The sequence below is a fragment of the Balaenoptera ricei genome, chromosome 20, assembly GCF_028023285.1.
Source record: "Balaenoptera ricei isolate mBalRic1 chromosome 20, mBalRic1.hap2, whole genome shotgun sequence".
NCBI lineage: Eukaryota > Metazoa > Chordata > Mammalia > Artiodactyla > Balaenopteridae > Balaenoptera > Balaenoptera ricei.
In genome coordinates, this window is record NC_082658.1 from 805,815 (window position 1) to 831,666 (window position 25,852).

Below are 25,852 nucleotides of genomic sequence, written 5' to 3' on the forward strand. Positions count from 1 at the left end.
GTTCACTGACCTGCTCAAGGTCACACAACTAGTAAGGGTGTCTGGAGCTGAGGTTCAACATCAGGACTCTTTGCCTCTAAAGTTTATATGCTTCCCGAGACCTGGTCCTTCCCAACTAAGACCTGCCGGAGTTTGGAGGGGGTCCAGGAAGTGCATTTTGGAAAGCACCCCAGGTGATCCAGATGTGCAGCCGGGCTTGGGGTCACCGCCCCACACTGACTGACTGAAACCAGCCTGGTGGTGAGCCTAGAACCCGAGCCAAACCCACGCGGCCACCTCTGCTCAGGCGACTCGGGCCGCCCACACCACAGGGAGTGCTGCCCTTTCTCCGGTACCCAATCCTGCCCGCTGGAACCCTCCACCGCCACTTCTGGATACTGATGGGAACCAGAGGGCACCAGATCGCTCTTCCAGGAGCAGTGACGGAATTCATGGGGAAGCGGTGCCAAGGGTCCTGACATCACAGCCCGGGCCGGGAGCAGAGCTCAAGGCCCCACTAAGTTCACAGCGGGTCTGACGAATGAAAAACGCTCTTGGCCTTCTCTGGGGGCCTGACTTGTTTCTTCAGTGAGTCACCCACACGTGTCAGCCCATGACAGACCCACCTACTCAGGCTCACACCATTCCGCCCAAGTTCCGAAGAGAAGCTACGGTTTTCACGGCTACGCCCAGCGGACCGGGCGTCACGAAACACCCGCAGCAGCCCTTCTAGTTCACCTGGGGCAGCTGGTCCCCCTCCCTCTACAAAGGGCCCCGTGGGGTTTAGCACAAACCACCCGTGAGGGACTAATCCAGCCCCTCTGTAATTAAAAAATATAATACCTAGCAAGGACTGAGCTTCTGCAGGAGGACACGAGCACGCGCTCCCAGTCGGCCCCGAGCCTCATGCCACTCGGGGCTGTCTCTCCTGCTTCAATTACTCCTGTTCTCCGCCTCCACCCCGTGCTGTTCTCTCCTTTGGGCTCCACCAATAGCAAGAGCTCCTTTCTGCCTAGCAGAGTTGGGACAGACTCAGGGACATCACTCAACGGTACTAAAAGGAAATAAGCACAGAAATTGCAAGCAGCCAAGAAGAAGGAGGGGAGGGGGCCTATCAAGTGTAGGTGTTCTGTCCTGCCACGGCCGGCCTCACTGGCTCGGGCCCAGGGCGCCCGCTGTCCTGGGACGTCCGTCATCTCCCCCCAAGCGTGCGGCCTGTGCTCCTCCTCGGGCTCCCAGTCTGCCAACACCGGGAGGGTGCCCACCTCGGGACCCCGGCAGCTCCCTACTGGACACCTTGAGGGACCTTCTGGTCCAGACCAAGAGAGAGCCCCCGTGTCCCGGTCACGCGTAATGGGAGCTGAGATACGGCCAAGGGAGGCATGAGAGACTGAATGCAGCTAAAGGGGCCATGAGTTGCAAGCAGGGTTCTTTCGGAGCTAAATCTGAGTTCCTCAATTCTTTCTTCACTTGAATATTTTATTTCAAAGAACATTCCGTATTTTGAGGACTGATCTAAAAGTAGAAACCAGGTCTCCCCGTTTCCTTTCTCGCCTTTCAGAGTAAAGGGACGAGACAATTCTTGACCCCGTTTCTTTTCTTACACACATAATATCAGTCCATAAAGTTGAGAGGAGTTGGCTCTTTACATGGAACCTAAATCTGTCTCAGACTGGCCTTCTTTCCAACACATCCCTGTAACTTAGGACTTCTTAAAGGATACAGATTGAGCCAGACTAGATTCATCACTGCATAATTGGATGTTTACTTTTAGCTGTCCTGATTAACCAAAAAAGAGTGGGGGGGGAATCACATTTCAATTTTCCAGAGGAAAAAAAGTTGAATCTCATCTTGTCAATTTATACCACATTTTGAGATCCTAGAGACAGTACTTATTAAGAAAAAGTAAGTGAAAAGCAATTGAGAAATCAGAGGGAAAATTCTGTGGTCACGCACTACTATTATCCTTATAGATGAGTTTATATCTGGAAGCTGAAAACATGTTTATAGACTAAAAAAATGAGAATTCTGACTTTGATAGCCATTATACTCTCTATACCCATCACTACAATGTACCATCAGGACTATATTTGTACTCCTACACAATATAAAAACATGAGTTAGCAATTGCCAAATTCTTTCAAGGTCTGTGAATACACTTGCTAGAGAAACTGCCAACTGCTGCAGAAATCCTGTAAATGTCAAACATTTTTAGGACTTTTCTTTTTAAGGGGGCAATTTCCAAATCAAAATTAGCTGAAGCTACAATCTGGCTTGTACCGAGGGGGCAGGTCCCCCAAGAGTCCCGACTCTGCTGCATGTCACACAGTATCTGAAGCATCTCATAAATTAAGGCCCCGGTCTCCTACCGCACCAGGGATGCCCTGGTGTGAGACTTTTAAATCACTGCAGTTTAAAAAAAATACTCCATAGCAGGTTTTTTTTAAAGCGGCAAAATTGGTCATGACAGACCCAGGAGAATTTCAGTGTGTCTAAAATAGCAGTTGCAAGTGGTACTGGAATCATTATACTTTTCCTGTTGAGTCTAGGGGCAAATCTCTTGGGAAATCAGCAGTCACTTAGGAATAAGAATGCAGGATACTAGCGTTAGAGCGTGGTTAATTGTTTCTGTAGCCCAAGCAAAAAGTATATTTAAAAATAATAAATCTGGACACCTGAAGTTTAGAAGGAACTAAGCACAAGGGCCAAGGGCCTTTGTCATCAGCCCCCTAGTTCAACCTCAGTACATCTGATGGGCGCATGACCAATGGAAAGGTGATCGAGGAACCTGAGGCCCAGGGAGGTGATGGTATTTGCTGGAAGCGAGAAGGCAAGAGACAAACACCCAGGGCCATGGGAGTCCACCGCTCCTTCAACTGCTTCGCTCCCCTCGACCCCAATCAACACAACCACAAACATCGTGAACATACCCTCTCGGGACACCTGACTGGGCTACCTTACAACCTGGAGGCCTCCAAGCATTCAGACCATTGGGCGCAGCTGATTCTCATCTCAGGATCCAATTTCTACCTCTAAACGGTTGCCAGGAATTTCCAACAATCCTCTTAACTTCTGGCTTGCGCCTTTCCTGGACCACTCAAACCTCCCAAGCCTCTTTCCTCAACAAGCTAACCCTAACTGGACGTCCAGTAATGACCTGTCCTGACCACGGACATAACACATCACCTACAATAGAAATGACGTGTGCCTGTTGCTTGTACTTTTTCAAAGCTCCTGAGGCTTAGGACTCTGATGTTTGTTTTGTGTTTTAGGGGTGTCAGAGTTATGTCTTCTTTAGTGCAAGCTCCAAGGAACACAGAGCTCCATGTTTTATACAATATGCATTGTAGCACAACATTTAATAAAGGCTCTGTGTTGATATGACCTGCAGTAACTCCATATCAGGGAGTCCCTTACACTGTGTAACAAAGCAACTCCAAGATCTGTTTCCATGACAACAGCAGCATGGCACAGGGAAAGAAAAGGAAGAGAGTACAGAAGGCTCTTCAAAAATTGCTACCAAAATGCATACCCAGTTTAAGAGACTGAAAACAATGATCTGGGCATTCGATATGGGGTTAAAATCTTTTTTTCTTGAACGTATTCTCTAATGACGTGACTACTTTTAAACGTCCAATAGGAACGGATTCAGAACACTATAAACACCGTCCATCTGCCAAATTTCAGGAGGTCTAAAATTAGGTTACTAGGTTCATCAATTTCCCTTAGAAGATTCTAGTAGAAATAGACCAAACCTTTCAGGGGGTAATAACAGGGAAATGCTCATAATTCAAATGCTATGGTAAATAAATCACATTCATTTAAAAGCTAAAAACAAACTCCAAAAACCCATAATTTCCCCCAAATAAAATTAAAATGGGAACTATCTTATGAAACAAGAGTTTTAGCAGGCCCTTCAGATAATTTACCAAGCCACACACCGAAAACAACTCACAGCGGTGTGTATTATAACTAAATCATATTATAAACAAATATGAGAGAAGAAAACATTACGCTGTCCTTTTCTATGGTGCTTGTGACCAGCCTCTGCTCATGTTTGCTTTTCTTTCATGGATGAGGTGGAAATAAAATAAAACAGCTTGAGTAGACTTCTCCCCACCTAATTTTTTTCTACCATGATTTTTCCTTCATTGATCAAAGAAGAAAGAGCCCTCTCATACTAAAAATATCCCAGAACAAGAGCCAGAATTGGGACCTATTTTTTTCTCAGCTACTGAGAGTTAAGGTTATTTCACCTACATGCGTACCAAGTTATTTTAAAAACTTGCCGTGTTCCTCTCTGTTTATTCTATTTCAACACACAAGAGGGGACCTGGCAGCCTCCTGTACTCACTCCCAGCATCCCAGCTGCTCCACGGTCCACCCCCTGACCATCAACAGAGATGCAGAACGGAACTCGCACCCGTAAGCCTGAATGCGCAAAGCACTTTGAGAACACAGCTTGTGCGCAATTTTCAACCTCACCACAAGCATGGAGGTCAGACGTCTAAGCGAGGCGGCACTTGCACAAAGAACCGTGCATCACTCACTGTCCTCAGTAACCATCCATGATGCTACCTGGCTCAACCACCACCTGCGAGAACAGCATCAGTGTCAATAAAGTCGAAACAGACACTCTCTGTAAGGTCAAGGCTAACTCAAGCACAATCTCACTAATCTCTACTCACTGACTTGCTAATTCAATAAGTGTTTGAGAGCCAGTGAAACCGCCAGATTCTGGGTAAGCACAGAAGACAGGAAGGTAAAAGATGGGTTTGCTCTCAAGGGACAGCCACCTATGGGTGGAGACAGAGACAATGACAGCACAGGGTTGTGAATGTCTTCAGCGAGGGATGTGCAGGGGGAACTAAAGGAGCAGCTGAATGGGGCGGGGGGCGGGGGGCGGTGGGAAGTCCATGGAGATAGAAGGGATGGTCGGGGAAAGCTTCTGAGAGAAGAGATGCCCAGTGTGGTCCTCACAGGAAGACTAAGGACTGGCCGGGTGCCATGGGGGAAGGCATTCCAGAGAGAAAACCCAGCATCCTTCCGAGTCTCATCGCAAACTCTAGAGCGTGCGTGGAAGCCATCACTGCTCCTTCGGAAGAACACGACAAGCAGCCCTCGTTACCCTTCTTGGGGCTCCCCGCCCTGAGGTCGCTCTCCTATGGTTAGTAACGCCCGCTCCTTGGAAGTTCTTCTTGGAGTTTACACTCCACTCTGCCTTAACGCCTAGTCATCGGGGTGGGTCTGTCCCTTGGAGTCCCAAAGATAAGCCCACCTTTCTTTCTAGGCTAGAAGCCAGTGCTCGTCAGCGCCTACAACTTACCCCTTTCTTCACGCTGAACACTCCTGACTGGTTTTCGGGTCTCTGTCCTGTGGTTTCCTGACCATACCCGTTTCTCAACACCTGCCTTAATACCTGCTGTCCATCCTGCACTTCATACTCCAAGTGATGTCTGGTACCCACGGAGGACGCTGCTGCCGCTTTGAATGACCAAAGCTGCTTCAACAGACAGCGAGCGACTGGGATACCCGCTCTGCGCCACTCAACCCTTATTATTCACCGTCAGAAACCACTATGTAATAAGAATGTCATGACGGAATAAACACAATGATGGAATCTCAAAATACTTCATTATGAAAACAAAAAATGCTCCTCACAAGATAACTTAGAAGTACTGTCACCAACAGAAAGAACAAGTTTTGTTTTGTTTTGTTTTTCAGAAAAGTCTTGCTAAAAAAAAGAACTTATCACAAGACTTCCTCATTCCTGTCTCCTTTTCCTATCATCAACAGATCAAGAAACTCAGTTAATTCGACTGTATCTGAAAACCCCTCATGACACCATGTCAGTAACAGAAGCCTTCCTGTACCACCGAGATGAAGTCATAGCAACAGTGGTACAGTGGCACATCGCACCCAGAGTGGTGAAGGCAGTTACATCTAGAAGGCAATGTACCCTCGGCAACTTCAACACAGAATTCACTGTTACCTGCCTATCTGGTATTCATTCTCCTCTTCTTTGTTACTGAACTACCTTGACCTTGCTCTGGGCAGAAATACAGCCAGCTTCAAACGAAACAAAATAAAACTCCCACATTTTCCAAGTAGGAGTGGCTGTGTGATACAGTTCTGGCCAATAGGATGTAAATGAGGTTGTCAGATTGGGTTTCGTGGGGGATCCTTTAAAAGGGAGTAGACTCAACAGGCATCTGTGCTTTGACCTTCACCCTTCTCTTTCCTCCCGTGTGGAACCTGGAAGGGATGGTGATGCAGCAGCCCTCTTACACCCAGGACAACAAAGATGAGGATGAAAGGACGAAAGCCACACGATGAGAAGGCTGAACTAAAAGCCTGGGTCCTTATGGAATCCTGGAGATGCCACATGAGCCCCAGACTTCCCAGTCCGGACATTTTGTTACATGAGAACAAAACCCCTATTTAGTTCAAACCATCGCTTGGCCAGGTTTTCTATTACCCGTGTTGCAAACGGATACACTTAGCCCGTGGCAGCCTAGACGTCTGCAGCAAACAGCTCTGCCAGCACACTGCTGGGCAAAGAATTATTCTCGGGTGGGTGGGTCTGCTCCATTCAGATGACGTCCTGGGAGACGGAGACCACAGCACTTGGTCACATTTCAAAAGAATTTAGTGGATGAGATTCAAGAGGGGGCAAATATGCCAATTAGAGCTTTTCAAAAATTGTACTATTCCAACAAGATCAAATCCAGAAAAATAATCTATGTCAACTCATCTTAAAAATCAAATTATCATGATTTCAGCTTCCTAGGGTCCTTTCTAGTCCCTGCCCCTCCGTACATAAATTCGGTCATAGTCCTAATCACAGTAATACCTTTACGTTAAGCTTTTGCATGGAGACACCATACAAGCATTTTCCGTGTCTTTACAGTCATCCTTCTTAATGGCTGCACCTATGCTATCGCACGGATGTATCACAATTGACTTAACGACGCCCTACCGCCCACAAGATTGTTAGTAAAAGAAACTGATGACTGCAGAGGGAAATCTAAGAGGACCCTGCACGCAAGCCAATATATAGCCATACCCTAATCTTCAATGTTAAGATCCTATTAGGTATAAATTATTCTCAAGGTTTCAAATTCAAGACTTATGGTAGTTATCTAGAATGGCTGACATTCAGAATCTGGTGGGTAGTTGGGTATTCTGCTTCAGTAAGACTCATCGTATACATTTTATTTTCTAATGAATTTTATAGACCATATAGTCCTAACGTTAAGATTATGAAGAACATGCTTTTTTGGTTGTCGGGGAGATACGTCCAATCACACAGTAGGCCTTAGGCTCAACTAGCATGGCCAGTTGACTATCATATGGTATGGCATTATAGTCATAGAAAAGGAAAAATCTCCACTGATGCTACTAGGACAGTTCCTTATAGTTACATTATTGGAAGGAAACAAACAAAACCCTGTAAGATTTTTTCATCTCTCTTGTAAAAGTCACATACATTCATCTGGGCAACAAATATTAACTGAGCACTTAGTACGTGGCAGACACAGTTCTAAGTCAAATAGAAGAGTGAGTGAGACAACAGCCCTGGTCGCACGGTGCTTCACGCTGGTGGAAGAGACAGACAGCAATCGAGTGACAAATAAATAGCACTGTTTCCAGGGTGACAAGGACCATCAAAGGTACATAAGGAGGACACGCTAATGGACAATGAAGAGGGGAGGGTGGGAGCTGAAGAGGCCTCTCTGTGGAGTCACCTGAGCAGAGACCGGAATGGTATCAACGAGCATCGTGAAGATCCGGGCACCAGAATCCACCAGTGCTAAAGCCCTCAGGTGCAAATGAGCTTAGTAGCCTGTCCTGTCCGTGAGGTGGACGGGAACCAGATCCCAATCACCACCGGCCTTGTTGACCAGAGTAAGACGTTTGCATTTCACTGTAATGGCCAAGGAAGGCTACTGCAGGGTGTGGACAGAGCAATGCAATGATGTGATCTGCCCGATACATGCAAAACACCACTGGGGATGCTGCCTAGGGGAGAATCTGGAGGGGACAGGAGGGGACAGGAGGGGACAGGAGGGGACAGGAGCGGACAGGAGGGGACAGGAGGGGACAGGAGCGGACAAAGCAAGATGCTCTTCGGCAAACTGCACGTTTTTCCAGAGGTTATTTCGTCGGACTCCCCCATCCTTGGGCTCCTGGATGACCAGGCGTTTAGTAAGTGAGAATATGACCAAACCAAAGCACGTAGCTCCCAGCAGACGGTGGGCATGTGGACTTGCAGGAAGGTCTGCTTCACACATGCACCTGATTCCTTTTTAAATCTTCTACTTGTCACTTTTCTTCCTCACTTCCAGCTCTGTACCTTCAGTTACTCTAAATTACAGACTTGTAATGAAAAAAAAAAAAAAAAACCTGAGTAACATGAATTACCTAAACCTTGGTGCATCATTCAAACTTCGCAAATGCAAAAGAAGAGAGGCCTCCCTTTCTAATTCTAAGACCTGCTGTGTGCACTCTCCTTGTTCAAGCTTCCCTGGTCTTTTGTGATTAATTTTAGAAACAGGAGAACGACCTGCTTAGGAACAAATGAGTCATGATACAGCTTCATATCTTAGAAACCTAAAATCACCCTCCTGCACGGAAAATATCATTTTCAGGTATGAAATTTCTACCCCATGTTAACTCTCCAAAGCTTCCTGCCTTGAAAAAGAGGTGGGGAGGGACAGGCTAGGGACTTGAGGTTACAGACAGCAAGCGACGTGCACACTGCCTTCTGGAAGGTATTTGTCTTAGGGATGTTTACGACATGAAAAAAAAAAACAAAACCCATAACCATTGTTAAACAGTGTGTAGGCTGTGCATTTCAAAATATTCTTTCATATAGCAATCTCATAACAACACATACTTCTCATGAGCATGAATAACAACCTCTATGACTTCTGCATGGATTATTTATCCTGGCACAATGAGGCATGTCTTAGGCACGCACCTCTGATTTCAAACTGGAAAGAAATCAAGTCTCCTGACTCCTCAGCTTTATCATTTCTCTTCCTCTTGAACTGTGATTTGTTATAAACCTCTCCAGATTAACTGTACAAATTAGCAGTGACTTCAAGGAATATAAATCCAAAACATGCAGTTGACAAAACAAGCATTTCCTTTTAATAGGTTCTTTCCCCACCAACATTTAAGCCGAAAAACGTTCACCAAGTTACAAATCCTGGTCATACATTCAGCAAAGCACAGTGCAATGGGCATCCTGCAAAAGTTCCTCCAACATGGACGATTCTCTCGACACAGGAAGAAAAACAACTTTCTAAAGGAAATTCACTTCCTAAAGACTAATTTAAAATCAAGAAACGGCGGTATTGATCTGAGAGAATCTCATGAAACATTTTACAGATATTTATTTCATTTTGGGATCAGAGACTTCATTTTTTCTTCCATTCACTCTTGCAACACACGTTCACGATCACCTGTGAGTCAGAAATCCTACGAGGCACTGGGAATACAGAGATGGGTGAGGTTCAGGGGAAAGAAAACATCACAACACAACCACAGTAAGTCATCCTGTGGTAACCTGTTAAAGTAATGGCCCGAGCGACCCAGCCCTCCCAGGGCCCACACCTGTGCCCCGTCCCTCTGCGATGGCTAATGCTGTGCGTTAACTTCACTGGACCACGGGGTGCCCAGATATTTGGTCAAACATCATCCTGGGTGTTTCTAGGAGGGTGTTCTTGGATGAGATTAACATTTAAATGCCTGCCAGCCTCCACCGTCTCATGACCTAGTTCTGTATAAGAAATCTCTTTTTGGGAAACACACACACACCTGTGTGCACACACCCACACCTGTACACACACACACACACCTGTGCACACAAATACACACACACACACATAGCCTATCAGTTCTGTTTCTCTGGAGAACCCCGAACTAATCTACCTTCACAGGGACCCTGAGCTTGGCCATGTGACTTGTTTTGGTCGCGAGACATCAGGACACATAACGTGTAAGTGCGCTAAGGCTCGCCCTCTTGGAAAACTGCCACCACTATGTAAGAAACCTGTGCTACCCTCCTCTGGAAAGGTCAAGGTGGAGGAGAACCAAGGCTTCCTGGCCAACAGCCACAGCAAACAGCCAGTGGAGTCATCGTGTGTGACCCTGTAGAAACCTGGGAAAATGTGAAGCAGGAGAGTGGCACAGTCGTGTCATGGCAGTGACATTCTTCTTAGAACCTGGCTTTCCACCCTTGGACTATCAGTCTCAAAATAAATGCGTTTTGGGAACAGGCTGGATTATAAAAATAAACAGAAATGTGGAATGAAACAAAATGATTAGAACAATCGACCTTCCCTCTGTCCATCTCACCTCCTGCTCATAACAGACTATGATTGAGGGCGTTTGCTCACAGCTTCTGGTGCAACACAGTATAAACAGCTGTCAGCAAAGCGACTCTCCCACTGGTTTCATCTCTCTCGGCCACTGTCGAAGGCCTAGACAGAATTCCTACTAAGTAGGTTCGTTGACTGTTGTCATTGTTTTGGACCCTTGCTCTCACTGTAAATAAAGAAATGTCACAGCAAAAACAGAGCCAAGGTGAGGAAGGTATTAGCTAATTGAATGGGACTCCTACTTCAGTTTATCAAAGAGTGACTCATTAAAATCCAGGAACAAGCTCTGGCATAAGCCAAAGAGCTCTCTGGGCTGGCTTTCAGCTTAGCGTGAACCCACTTGCAATGAATCTTTCCAGAAACCCAGGGTCCTGGGAAGCCCTACCTTCCCATTTTCTTGAGGAGAACCAGAATCAAGTCTCCAAATGGCTCCAGGCTCTCAGCTGGTCCCATCACATGCTGTAGTCTTCACTAGTGGGCACTGTCAGTCCTCCTGGTGAACGCTTTTACTGTTAACATCTTGGGATTTTATCATCTCAAGTTTCTTACTGTTTTGAGATTTCTCATAGACACACTGACCCCAGACTCCGACCCCCAAAATAGAGGCTTCGCCAACAGAAAGCCTGCCCCTGAAGTTGGCTTCTACTAACCAACCATGCGGCACCAAGGAAAGAACAGGGTTGGAAGCAGAGAGACCTGGGTCAAAGCTCACCACTTACTGCTGGACTCTGGCAGGTCGCTTAACCACCCCCAAGCCTCCATTTTCACATCTGTACAATGAAGATAATAACGTGTGCATTTATGTGGGTTATCCACGGAAGTAATCATCTGAATAAATAATCATGATGATTCGTGTGTATGACTTCCCACTAAGGATAAGCTATTTGAAGACAAAGACCATGTTTTCTTTTTAACCTTTGCATCTCATAGCACCTGGCATGAAATAAACACTCAAAAAACAGTTAACAATTACAAATAATAACAGAAAAAGCACCAGACATAGAGATGCTAAGTACACATCAGGTACCATCATAAAGATGTCATGACTTGTGAAGCAGAACCTCTAGCTCTGAGCTCCCAATGATTTGAGCCACAAGTGGCCCCAGACTTCAGTTCTCAGGCACAGGTTAATTTGGTTGGTTGTACATCATGAACTGTCTGATATTACTAAGTCACTTGGAATGGGTCAGAAAAAATAAGGAAGTCTTCAATAAAGATGTTTTAAAAAAAAAACAATAAGGAAGCCTTCATACCAATTTTTGACCCCAATCAGTCAAAAGCTATTGTCCAAATTCACCATTTTTTAAACTAAACTCCAAATAGCTGAGACCATGGTTTGAAATGACTACTGTAAAGAGAAGGAAAGCCCATCAGGTGTGGCTTCCACCCTGCGAGGTGACATAATAATGCTGATGAAACATCCGTTCCTAAGTCCTGGGCAAGTTCAGTGACAATCTCACACGTAGCTAAAACTAGCCAAGTAATTCAAGATCACGTAAATACAACTGGTGATCAAATTAGGTTATCAGACCTTCATCCACTCATTCTCTGGTTCAACAACTATTCTTTGTGCACCCATTCTGTGCCAGGCTCTGCACCGGGCTGTTGGTTTCCAAAGGGAAACGACAGAGGACAGCCCCATGAAGAATTCACTGTGTAGGCATGACCATCAAGGAAGACAACAATTTTCTAGAATGGGTATTAACTAAAAGTGTCCGTGAGAACCTACGCAACGATTCCTACGTGTTTTCCATGCTTCAGGAACAAAAGTCGCTTTCAAATCTGATGTCAGAGACAGTTTATAATTTTCCCAAGAAAATCACTGTCTACCTTATCATCTTACCCCCTTTTTGACCAAAAAATGGCACCACCCACCTTAATCACACCCCTTTTTCAGATCCGGCTCCACTGGGCTTTTGACTGCTGCCCCTAAACAATCACACCACACTCTCAAAGGCTGACAGGGGGCAAGAGGAGAGATTTTGAAAAGAATGAGTTGCTGGCCGTACGTGCCACTCTGAGCGAAGAGTTTCAAAGACATTCGCGCAGTGGCAACTTCAGCCATTGGATTAAGCTGAAAAGCCCCCGGGGTGACCCCCTCAAGAACAGGTCTCCGGGCCCCCTGGTTCCCGCACAGGGCACCTTCTCTATTTTCACACCACACACACCCCCTCTTCTCACTGGCGCATCAAGAGGATGGATGTCCCACCCTCTGCGGCCCCCTGTAGCGCATCAGAACTGCAGATGGGGATGCAAGTGTTGGAGGCTATTTTTAATTCTCAGCTAAATTAATTTGGTGCAAAAGTAGCAGGAGTCCCTTCCCTTGCAGGAAATACTTCTGTTACTGTGAATCTGGTACATAAAATAATCCACCCACTGAAGAACAGAATTAGCACGGGAGCTTTGGGTTGGGTTTGTTTCCCCGAAATATCTTCTTTCCCAGGTTTCCCGTGGCAGCATGGCACGTGAGGAGTGCAGAGCGGGGTTTCAGGACCGGCGAGGCCTCCACTCAGAGGTTCACCTGGGGGGATCTGCAGAACATGGCGGGTCTCTCTGGCCTGTGCTCTTTTAACGGGTCCTCTTGCAATGATGTGTCACCTGAGTTTACACACCACCGGGTAGCAGCATTTGGCGAGGGATGAACTCCCTTAAGCCAGCAGGAGAAACAGGAAAATACTGGTCTACTTGTTTTTAAAAGAACGTTTTGAAAAAAAAAAATTGAAATAAATCTTAAAAATGTCACCACCTTCAGGAAGCCTTCCCTCATTCTTCCATGAGATGCACTCTCCCCTCCACTCAAACTCAACAACAGCTTGTTTCTTCCCCCACTGACGGCGGCCGTCACATGCAACCTCAGAGCGTGAGGCTCTGCATCCTCATCATCAGAGAGGAGGCACTGGGAGGGCAGGACCTGTCGTCACCTTTTTCTCTTCACAGCTTGAAGCCCTCGGTAAACATGTAGGTGACAAAATATTATTTAGGGCTGAAAATAACTGTAAAGACCACCAAGTTCAATCTCCCTATTGATGAATAAGAAAAGCACGATCTAGAAAGGTTTTCATTTCAGTGACTTGGCAGGGCAAGGCTCCCAGTTCCTGCTCTGAGACTCTTTTTACCTCATTCTGCTGAATTTTATTTATTTATTTTTTTGAAGGGGAGGGAAATCTTTCTCCTTATTTTCTTTTTCTTTTCTTTTTTTTTAAAAAATTTTTGGCCGTGTTTGGTCTCCGTTGCTGCACACGGGGCTTTCTCTAGTTGCGGCGAGTGGGGGCCACCCTTCGTCGCAGTGGCTTCTCTTGTTGCGGAGCACGGGCCCTAGAGCACGCAGCCTTCAGTAGTTGTGGTGTGCGGGCTCAGTAGTTGTGGCTCGTGGGCTCTAGAGCGCAGGCTCAGTAGTTGTGGCGCATGGGCTTAGTTGCTCCGTGGCATGTGGAATCTTCCTGGACCAGGGCTCGAACCCGTGTCCCCTGCATTGGCAGGCGGATTCTTAACCACTGCGCCACCCGGGAAGTACCTCTGCTGAATTTTAAATGCCACTTTTTAGCACCTGCACCTTTTACAAATCACACTTTGTTGGTTCAGGAATGTAAAAACTGTTTGGGGTATAACAGGGGTTTTCTCACACAATGGTCTTGTTTCCCTATTACATGTAAAAGCACACTTTGAGAAAACAGAAGATCCACTAATTAAATTTATTTCTAGATTTATTTTACATGTTTCAAGTTTTGTTATAAATGCAGCTTTGAAAGGTTGAAATTTAAACAACTTAGCAGTCTTTCTTCCTTTGCTCAGTTTCTAAGACACCGAGAAGAACCTGAGAACAAAAGAATTCGCAGGCTGTCAAAAGGCAAAGCAGGCAGCTCCGTTCTCTGGACACACGGCTGCCCGCGGGGTCCAGCTCCCTCCAGACACTGCTCCTGCTTTGCAGCAAGTTGTGCACTGGGTCCCGTTTTTGGCTGTGAGTCAGTCATTTACGGTCGATGCTCTCAGCTTCTTCAGATGGCTCGGTTTTACGGGCTTCACAGACTTGAAGGGGCACCCAGATCAGAAGCAAGCTTCCCCACCTTGTAACAAGTTGGTTCACCTCCTCACTTGTGCTCCTGCAAACATGCAGGCGGCTGCAGTCACCTCCCGATGCCACCTGCATGGAGGGGGCTCCCCCCGACCCGGGAGGCTTCAGTAATCACCCCGGAGGTTATTTTTAAATCCCCTGAACTCGACTCAATTGGACGGCTCAGATATAAGAAGAGCAAAGCCCATCAGGAATCGTTTCTCCCTGGACAGGCCAGGGGCACCGGCCGGTGAGGATGCGTCAGGTGAATAAAGGCAGGGAGACTGCGCAAAATGCAGACCAAACCCCGGGAAGCCGATGACCTCCAGGGCTTGAAGCCTTTCAACAGACCCCCCCCTCCACCTTCTCCAATGTCCACATACCCAGCAGACAGGGCAAACCTCCCAAAGATTACGTTTAAAGAGTTGTTGAGCACTTGTGTCATCTTAAACACGTCACATAAGACTCTCCTCTCCCTACTCTTTTACAGATTGAAGGGGGTGCGTCCGGACATGATCCTTCACAGCAGGACTGAGGTTGGTGTGAGCCTCTCTCTAAAAGTGACGCTTCGTGGCTTTTCTCACTGAAGGCGCAGAGAAAACAAAGTATGGAAAACAAGGATTTAAAGCGCTAACATACACGCACACACGCGCACACACACAGAAGCACGCGTACACACCCTGGAAACCCAGGTACCTCGTGTTCCCTCTGGCGGGAGGGGAGTCACACGGAGACACAATTCTCGAGGGACGGAGGTTGTCCTAAGGACAGGGAGGGGCTCCAGTCTGAAGGACAAAGAGGCTTCGAGATGGAAATTTTAAAAGCGCAGGGAAGGGGCCTGAGGAGGAGCTGGGCCTTCAAGCCCCCACCGACCGGGCCCTGCAATCACAGTCTCTGGAAGCCAAGGACCAAAAGGCAAAAGTTCCCCTTGGAAAAGAGTGCACGGTCCTTTTTGATCAGACAGGCAGGACTGGCCGATTATTCTGTACCTTTTTAGTACCTCGCCCACTTCTTTCTCTCTCAGATTCAAAAAAGCTCATCTCGTAACTTAAATGTTGAGTATATTACAATGAGAGGCAAGTCAGCACACACACAGATGAGCGGGAGCAGATCACAGGTGTGCCCTTCGTTATGCTTCACGGCGAAAAGCTCTTTGCTAACACTCTGCACCTGGCCCCTGGCTGGGAGGAGGGTGGCCACAGCCATCAGCCACAACAGGATAAAATTCTGAGCGGGAAAGGAGCTGCTGAAGATAATTAACAGCCGTAAACAAGCATCAGCCAAGGCTTCCCTAGGTAAGCAAGTGCAAACCCGGATGTGTGTTACCATCTACGTGGAATATTAGGAGCCAACAGAGGATTCAGAACAAGATCACAGATGTGATCAGCGTTGGCCGACAGGCCCGTTAGGGAATCGTGAACTTGGCCTCTCACCCTCCTGGCCTCCTCCTGGTCCCCTTCCCTGCCTTCCTCTCCCATCCGATCTGCAGGATGGAGCTCAGAGCTCTCTCCTGGCCTCTAACTTCTTTTCTTCTACCTCTGTAATCTCCCTCAAGGCAAGATGATCCACTCGGTAATGCCTTAAAAAAACAAAAACCAAAAAAACCAAAAAAAACCAACCAGAACAATCAGAACAAGCACCAAAGGTAGGAATCATTTGGAGCAAATCATTTAAGTATTAGTGGCCAAAGAGGTCCAGCTCACGCCATCCAGAAATGCCTACTCTCCCGGGCCTACCCTGCAATTTTTTTTTTTTTTTTTCAGTTAAAAATATGACTTTCCATGTAACAGCTCAAGTTCCCCTCCACTGGATGTATTTTAGGCACTGGTGCTTCCCCCGCCCCCAAACTCCCACTCTGCTCTGCCGACCGACCTCGCTTTTCAGCCAACAAGGGATGCAACGGAGAGACTCAGCAGAGACGGGCGGAGTTAGGACACAAATCAGAGAGATGAGGTATTCACATGTGGGCAGTTTCAGAGATCATTTGTTCAGCGAAACAGACGCTGAATTATTCAAGTCAACAGGAGCACTTATAATACCTAATGAAAGGCAGCAAGGATCCCATGAAACAAACTAGGGACAGTTTGTTACCTCGGCCAAAAGCAGTGAGGGCCCTACTAGTTAATCGACCGTTACAAATAAACTGAAGGGCCATCTATGTTCATTGTAAAATGTGTCAACATTTTCCAAAAAGAACTGCCTTGTGTTTGTGAAAGCTACGACTATAAATTTGGTAGATTTAGCCTACACCACCCAGAGCTGAAGAGTACAAACAAGATAACAGGAAATTCTCCTCTGAGCCTGGGATAGTCCTGCCAGGGTTCAAAAGGACTATAAATCTTTCATTAGTAAAAGCCAAAGTTATACAAAACGAACTGGTAAGTCTTCCCGTTAACAGTATGTGCCAGAACAACAGTAGTTCAGGCATTAAAAAAATTAAACTCGGAAACCCTCATCAACATAAAATAATAGTTTCCAGGCTACTTACATCAGTGTCAGGTCCTTTATCCGCACCCGGACAAGAAAAAGTAACGAATTCATGGCACCTCTTGTGAACCACAAAACAGCAAACTGGTGGAGAGAAAAGAAAACTAAAATTAGTAAAGTCTAGATTGAATATACAAAGCTTCGTTTTCCAAACAGGGCTACATGCTGTCAGAAGTCAGTTTAATTTCACTACAGAAAGAATCTCACAAACAGCAATCAGAAGGCATTTCACTCGAGACTCAGCCACATGTGGTTTTTGGGGTTTTTTTTAATAAATTTATTTATTTATTATTGGCTGCGTTGGGTCTTCGCTGCTGCACGCGGGCTTTCTCTAGTTGCAGCGAGCAGGGGCTACTCTTCGTCATGGTGCGTGGGCTTCTCATGGTGGAGCATGGGCTCCAGGCGTGTGGGCTTCGGCAGTTGTGGCTCGCAGGCTCAGCAGTTGTGGTGTGCAGGCTTCAGTAGCTGTGGCTCACGGGCTTAGTTGCTCTGCAGCATGTGGGATCTTCCCGGACCAGGGCTCGAACCCGTGTCCCCTGCATTGGCAGGCGGATTCTTCACCACTGCGCCACCAGGGAAGTCCCCACACTTGGTACTGATTGGACTCCTACATAACAGAACCACAAAATGCCAGCACGGACAGGGCCCCGGGAGACCTAAACCTTAGTTCCTCTTCTCTAAAGTTGAGGGGAAGGGCTAGGGATTGTAAGACAGTTCTCCCAAGGTATAAACCAGGAAGCAATATGTAAAGTACTGTGCACTCTCCTCCACCAACACAGAGGTGTGTAAACGTTGACAAACACTAGACCCTATTAGTAAGAGAATAATTTATTATAAATAATACGTGTATATCCCCAACTGTGGGTGCAGAACTTCCTTAGAAGAATTCTGAACGTCAAGAACTCCTGAAGACACAAACCCAACCTACAGAAAACAGCCCTCTGAAGTGAAGAAAAGCTAGGGTGCATCCTCACATCCCTCTTGTCTATGCCTGCTCGGCACTAGCTGGGAGGGGACCCACAAATCTACCAAATCCACGACACAAAGCGTTTTCCAAACTCAGCACGGTTTGCTAAGTATTCCCGAAGATGAATCAGTAACTGAATCACTAGTTACAGAAATTAATAAGTAACCTAAGATTTTTATGAAAAGCATAACATGGAGGATACAAATAAATGACTGAGGTCACCCTTCCTTAAAAGCTTCCGGTTCAGCTCCAAAGGGCATAACCCACTACTCTATTGTTCTTTGCTGAACAGCACGCTAAGAAACAATATTCCCTCAGAAATACGGGGTGAGTCCTTAGTCTTTACTGCAGAAGGCAGGCTAGAAATTCCCAGGTTCCTAGCTCTCGTCTACTCCCACAAGCGATACTATCAGTACACCTTCCTGCACGTGTGTCAGTAGATAAAGCCAACTGAAGAGGGTCAGGCCCAGGAGAGGGTGGGAGAGGCTGGCAGGTTTGCCCAGAGCCAAGACACTAAAACTAAGGGAGCATTTAGGGGCCAGCAAGACATTCAGGATATTTGTGATCAGCATGAGCAGCCCTGAAAGGTGTGAACCAGAACAACACAGACAAGAGCAGTGCTTTTGAAGGGCCAATGGTGGTGATGGGAAGAACGCACTGGAACAGGTCAGGCCGTAAGGGCCGGTGGAAGCCCCCTGTAGAGTCTGGGAATGAAAGTGATCACCCACCACTATTCAGTCTGTAAGAGATGGAGGTAAGAGATGTCAGGGAAGTCGAAGAACTGATGGGACCTGCCAGCTGACCACAGACACCGTCTGTCGAGCCTCCTGCTCTGTGTCACTTGGATGGGTCACACCTCACCTGCACGATCTCACTGAATCCTCATAACACTACTCAATATGCTCTGACGCCTACATTTTACGGAAGGGAAAACGCTGTACTGATCTCTGCCGTCTAGCATGTTACAAGGGCACAGCGTTTGCAGACAGAACAGACGGTGGGAGAGGACAGACGGACGGAGAGACGGACGGGGCAGACAGAAAAGGGCCTTAGGTACAGTCACCCTCCTCCATGTAGTGGAGCGACGACTCGACCTAAGGTCTGCTGGACCCTACAGCCCTTTCCCGCCACCACGCCACACTGGTGGGCAAGAGAGCAAAAGATGCTGAGGGTGATGCCGAGATTCCGCACGTGGGTGCCAGGAAAATGGGTACATGAAAACATGATCTTAAGTATACTTAATAAATATATACACGTACATATGTGTAAGTGTGTGTGTATCTATGCGGGCGTATACATATGAAACCTGGAGGATAAAGATGGGGGTAAACCACGTCAGGGAAGCAGGATAAAGGATGACTGTTTTCTTTTTAAACAGTTTTATTTTAAGTAAGTATTATGGTCAAAATACAAGGTCACTGTAAAAGTACATCCTTTATAAAAAAACTTCAGGCTCGGCATGAGCAGGCAGAATCGGACAAGTGAGGGGACCGCCCACAGGAAGGTGAGCGCTCAAGATCTCGTAAGGGGCATCCTTCCAGAAGCAGAGAGGACCTGAGGGAGGGGCTCTCTCGGGCTGCTGCCCACGGGGCACCACTGGGGCCGGAGCGGGTACTGTAAGGGCGCAGAGGAAAGAGCCCCTGGCTGCCCGGGCAGGGCCCAGACGCTGCAAAAGGGCAGCACTTCACTCCTAACAGCCTTCGGAGCAGCGGGCTTTCCCGGTGTTGCTGCAGCGCCCCCATCGCGACGCTCCCTAAGGATGGATAATGGGCTCAGATTAATCCCGTCAGCTTGCTCTCCCCAGACACAGTCAGCTTTCACTCGCTGGGATTAGGACGATAAGCCACTAAAGGGAGAGGGCCACGGGAGCCCTATTTCCTCATCACAGTTTATTATGGATGCGGTGTTTTGAAGGGAGAAGGAGCATTCTGATTCCCTACTTAATCATTCAAACAGTCGCGTCTCTCATCTCTTTTCTGTCCATCTCATTCAGGTGGACGCTGAAGAAAATCCACATTTATCAGATCCCTTTGGCTAGTTCGGTGTTTGCACCTGTCCTTTCAATCCCCCTTTACCTGTCAGTGCAATTACATCCCTCCAGCTGGCCGTGTATCGATTGCACGCCTTAAATCGCACGTCCAATTTTATCCTGAAAAGAACCACACCCTCACTGCACAATATAATCCGAAAGGGCAGCAAAACGCCCGCCCACCCCAAAATCACTTCTCCCCAACCTGCCTCAGCGGCCCCTCTCACCCCACCTTACATCTAAAGTGCCTGTACTCACTCCCCCAACGGGAGGGGCGGGGAGAAGGGTCCAGAGAGCTGCTCCCCCAGGAGAGTTATCAGGGGATAAAGACCCTGCAAGGCCTGTTCAAAGACTCACGATTCAGACCTAATGAAGAAGAACATGCCAGCCCCCACGCCCGGGATGGGGGGCTGATTAAGGAGCGGAAGCACCAGAGAACCCCTCGGCCCACCCCCAGCCCCAGCCGCGGGGAGACTGGGCGGCCAGGAAGAGGAGCTGGGCCGGAGCTGACTCCAGCCGGAAGCAGCGCTGCCTGGGAAACTGAGCCAGGGCCACACGCTCCAAACTCCCGGACAGCTGGCCTTGACCTCTGGTTTCAGGTTCTAAACTGAGTTGGGTAATTCTTACTTCGTAAGACAGTAAAACACCAACATTTGAGAAGTCTTGCTAGTGCAGTTGAAGAATGAGGAAAGGACTGAATAAAACAAGAGAATGCCCTGGGTTCACCAGGTGAGCACAGACTTCCTTGGGCTAACAATTAGGTGCTATTGTTTCTATCCTTTATTATTCGGAATTCTGAAAGTCTGCATCTCACCACGTTCTGTGGGGCAAGGGAATCGGGAAGCGTGGAGGGTCAGAGAGATCACACAGGATGCTTTCCATACATATTTGCTTGACCTTGGCAGGCAAGGAGGAAGAAGTGGAGACACAGGGCCTGGCAGCTTCTTCCTGCCCCATGGTTTGTGTCCTGGAGCTGGACCCCTGGCCCCTCAAGGAGCCTTTGCTGAAGCCAGCCCAGGCTGGCCTATATGACTCCGGATGGGGTTTCATTTTCAAAGACTTTGGGTCACCTCTGCTTACATAACCAAATGAGAGGTTTGAAAATACGACGCTATCCTGCAGCTTGAAGCCACAAAGTAAATCTTCATTCAATTATTTTCTGAGCACAAAATGGCTTTCCTCTAATCCTCTGTGATGCACTTCTGCTGCCTGGCAGTGACGGATGACACACGGCACTGAGCAAACGACACGGAGGACAAAAAATCATCAAGACCACAGGCCTGGACAGACAGCGATGCTTAATGTCACCTGGTTCTAAAATTGAGAATACTCACTCTCCTGATCTGTACTGCAGGCTGGTCTTACTTACGGAAGTCAAATGCATGGAGATTAAGGCGAGTTTTCGCCATCTGTCAAAAGTACGTTTCAGACACAGAACAAATAAGCCACCTATGTCTGACTCAAGAATTCGTAAAAATCCACACCCCCCCCCCCAAAAAATAGAGGTGTGTGTGGTGGTGCTGACCTGTTGATGTTCACAGCGGTTCTCAATCACGATTGCTAGTTTCAAGAGAACAAAAACCAGTAGAGGGTGGGCTGAAATCCACCCAGAGAAACAACACCCCCGTCTGACTCTGTTCCCCCACCCACGAATTTGATATGAGCGGGCTCAGCGGTAACGAGTCTTGGCCCATCACACACACCGGGTGGACCTGAGTGCTTGTCTCTGTGTCAAATGTCATCGTCACACAGATGGACAAATGGGAGCTCGTCATACTGGACAATGTTTCCTAGAGTGACCGTGGGCAAATGGGAAGCCCAGAAACATCTTCCATCCTCCATTCATGCACAGAGCTTTACTTAAAAAGAAAAAAAGCATGGTGAACTGATGCCACATAACAAGGAATCAGCTGCAGTTAAGTGCTTCTCGCTCATCAATGCAAATTCCTCCTTAAAAATGCCACCAACACGATCACACACAAAAAAGGTGATGAGTCACTACTTCATACCTACTAGGAAGGCTATTATTAAAATAAAGAAGAAAACAAAGTACCAGGTGATGGTGAGGATGAGACGAAACTGGAACCTTTGTCCACTGCTGGTAAGAATGTAAAATGGTACAGTCCCTGTGGACAACAGTACAGCTATTTCTCAAGAAATTAAACATAGAACTACCCTACCATCCAACAATTCCACTTTTGGGTATAAGACCAAAAGAACCGGAAGCGGATCTCAAACAGAGATTTGTGCCCTGGTGTTCGTAACAGACTTAACTGCAGTAGTGAAATGTGGAAACAACCTTGATGTCCATCAAGAGATGGATGGATCAACAAAATGTGCTCTATACATACAGTGTAACATCATTCAGCCTTAAAAAGGAAATTCTGACACCTGCTACAACATGGATGAACCTGGAAAACATTATGCAGAGTGCAGTAGGCCAGTCGCAAAAGGACAAATACCGTATGATTCCACTCATATGAGATCCCTAGAATTCGCAGAGATGTAAAGTAGAACAGAGGTTATGCGGGGTGTGGGTGGGTACAGAGTTTGTTTGGAATGATAAAGGATTTTGGACATGGTAAGTGGTGATGACTGTACAACCTTGTGCATATACTAAATGCCACTGAACTGTACACGTAAGAATGGTTAAAATGGTAAATTTTATGTTATGTATAGTTTACCACGATATAATTTAAGTAATGCGTCAAACTAGAGTGACTGACATTTATGAAGTTATAAACAAGGGGCACAGCTGTAGAGTCTTGCTTATGTGAATTTATGATTTTCTTGTGTTCACAGTGGAGTTACAGCTCCAAAACCAAGGAAGTATTTACTTCCATTTCATAAGATTCTACACAAAGTCCACGCCAGATCAGAGTGGGGACATGGGGAAAACTGAGTTTCAGAGCCAAGGACTCACACGATCGTGTAGGATTAGAGATGGGCTCCTCTGACTCTCACGTCTCACATGCGAATAGTCGGCGTCAGTACCAGCGATGGAAACAAGGACCTTCACCCTGTGAGCCCGGCTTTCCTACCAAATCCTTGAGATACTTTGTCACTTCATTACACGCAAAATGGGATCATCCCTGTTCACACTTCACAAAGATCGCCATGCTCATTGCGGGGGAAAAATACATACTTAGGCATCATTTTCCATCTCTTTTTAAACAATAATTCCCTTTCACCTTCAAGTCTTAAGACCATATCATTTCAAATTCAGTTCACAGTCACGTAACATGGAACATATGCATAAAAACCTTGTTGTCCAAAATTAATGGGGTAAAAGCCATTATGTAACGAATCCCGAATTCAAAAAAGGAACCTACTAAATTTAATAGTTTGACTTCATTTAGAGCAGAAGATGGGTAGCTGAGCTTCTGTGAGTTCCTTTTTTTAAATACATAAATGGCTGTCATCATGTGAGATGGTTTTAATTAAATTTTGCTTAGCTGGAAGGGATTAATGGAAGGTAACGTCACGTCGGAACGCAGTGAAATGAAAATCTCTAAGGCGAGCGAGCTGCTTTCAGCTTTGTAGGGAAAGTAACGAAAAACTGAGCTTATATTATATTTGCATGTTAAAAGAAAATTATTGGTTTCAGATGTGTAACAATGCGAACAGTCTTCTCATGTGATACACATTAAAGTTGTATGAAAACAAATCAGATCAATGTGCTTTATCACATAGTATAAGGAATGCCATTCTTCAGCCGGCACACTGATTCCGCCCCTATGCCTTTGTGCACATTCTCCCAAATAGACCCTGTCAAACCCCCTAATATTCCTATTTCTGACCAGGCAGCCCCCTTCTCCCCCTCCCCAGAAGAATCACCTTTAACGTCCTCTCAACTTTCCCTCTAACGTCACCAAGTCCCACGGATGCTTCCTCGTTTGCGTTCCTCCCTGGCTGGAACTGAGATGTATTTTGAAGAAAGAGCTGAGGAGCTGAACCCGAGGTGTGAAGGAAGGGGAGCCAGAGGTGGTCCCCACATTCTTAGCCAGAGGGTCTAGGCCAACAGTGTTGCCATGCTACAGCCAAGAGGAGAGCCCTGAGGCGAACAGCGCAGAGAAGACCAAGGGGAAAGAGACAGACACACAGAGACCGGATCTCAGCGTCGGCGTGGCACTCGCCCTCCAGGTCCGTGATCCGTCGAACACCCTTTAAATTCTTCATTTCCTTCATATACACCTGTACCTTCGTACATCCCATCTAATTTAATACATCTGAATACAGAAGCGCGCGTCATGCATGCTTTTTATGGTTAACGCCAGCTGGACCCAAGCTGTCTGCATCTGCAGCTGAAGGACCTGAATGACACAGGGAGAACCGGCAGGTGGTGGAGACGAACGGAGGAGACCAAGAGGCAAGAAAGAACCGACCTGGACGTGGGGACCCGCAGCCTGGGCCAGCCGTTCACAGGAATTACGCTAGCTGAAGGAGGAGAGACTTTTCCCTGTGCCATCCTTTAAACAAGGGTCTCGGGTTTCGACAAGTTGCACATGACGTCCTGGGGGGGTCACCAAGATACAGCGTCAGGCAGCAAGAGAACTTCAGAGCTGGGGGTCAAAGGACAGCTGGCGACCGCAGACGACGGTCTGAGAGGAATCACTTGGCTGACAACTGAAGGCAAGGCGGTGAGTGAGGACTCCAGGAAGGGGGGGTCCTGCGGACACCCACCTGTGCAGGTGACGTGGAAAGGAGGTGGTGGTACGAGAGGAGAGAGTGCGGGGCGCCTGGAGGGGCTGAAGGAAGAAAGGATTTTATAGGAGTCTCCAGAATAGAAGCTCCCTCTGCAGCCACAGAATAAACCTAAGCTTTGATGATTACTGGCCCATCACAGCCCCAGCGTCATGGAAGAATGTAGATGACAGCCCTGTACATGCTGACAGGTAGCTGCTAGCCAGTCTTCCTTCTTTTACTTATTTCAACTTCTTCCCATATTCAACTCAGAACTGAAATGGAATGGCCTTTTCTGATGCCAACTATCAATATACAGTAATAAAATCTGACTACCTTAACTGTAGTATAAAGGCTGATCTGCTTTATGGAACCAAAAGCCTCCCTTAAAGTAGAGAACAAATCATGCAACAGTGTTTGAAGGGAAACCCTAAGGTTTGATGGTTAAGCTCAAATCTGCAGTGCTTTTGTGCCGACTTCAACATCATCTAAAAATCCAACTTTCCTTGTAACTTCTTAAGGGCATAAAGCCTTCCTACCCTGGCAACAAGAGCCCCTATCTGAACACCCATAACCCAGGACGCCCTTCAGATTTCCTTGTTTTGATGCTTAAACACTGCACACGTTCTACACAAGGGTTTATCAAGTCCGTGATACTAGACTTCTCTCTACAACACTTTTTAACAATTTAAGAGCTTTAGGTTCATAGCATAATTGAGTGGAAGGAACAGGGCTTTCCCATGCAGACCCCCTGTCCCCACACACATACGGCTGTCTCTGTTGCCAACGTCCTCCACCAGAACGGGGCATTCGTTACAACGGACGACCCTACATTGACATATCACCACCCGAAGTCCATAGTTAACGCTGGGGTTCACTCTCACTGCAGTATTTTTAAGTCTTTTATTTCTCAGTCTGGAATGACTTCAGCTGGGGTTTGTGAGGGACCTGCAAGGAGGTAAGGTTGAACTGGGCTCTAGAACCACAGGCTTTGCCTTCTCTCTCCCCTTCCAGTCTAGAACCCCCTTGTTTTAGCAGAACAGGACTTGTCTCCTCTGCACCGAGGTAACTCACTTCCAAGAGCACAGGTCCGCCTGCTGTAAGGACACCCGAGACTGTACTCTTTCAGCAAAATGCATGCCACTTGTTTTAAGAGCACCCCGAATTTTCCAAGAATGGCGGGCAAAAGAAGCTGCAGCTCCAGAATCCTGGGAGGATGGAAGGTGGTAAATACACTTAGGAATCATGCTTCAATTCTCAACGCAAAG

The 25,852-nt window shown here is 47.0% G+C and overlaps 1 protein-coding gene across 6 annotated transcripts in view; it reads right to left on the minus strand.

Annotated features, from left to right (window-relative positions):
- Window positions 1-25,852, minus strand: part of PRKCA (protein kinase C alpha) — a 363,797-nt gene that overhangs the window by 198,562 nt on the left and 139,383 nt on the right. For 5 of the 6 annotated variants that reach the window (XM_059908847.1, XM_059908845.1, XM_059908843.1 and 2 more), the window contains exon 3: window positions 16,907-16,989. In XM_059908847.1, coding sequence (XP_059764830.1) covers window positions 16,907-16,989 — 83 coding nt within the window. Of the gene's footprint in view, window positions 1-16,906; window positions 16,990-25,852 lie in introns of those variants that run through there. The other variant, XM_059908846.1, reaches the window with a different exon arrangement.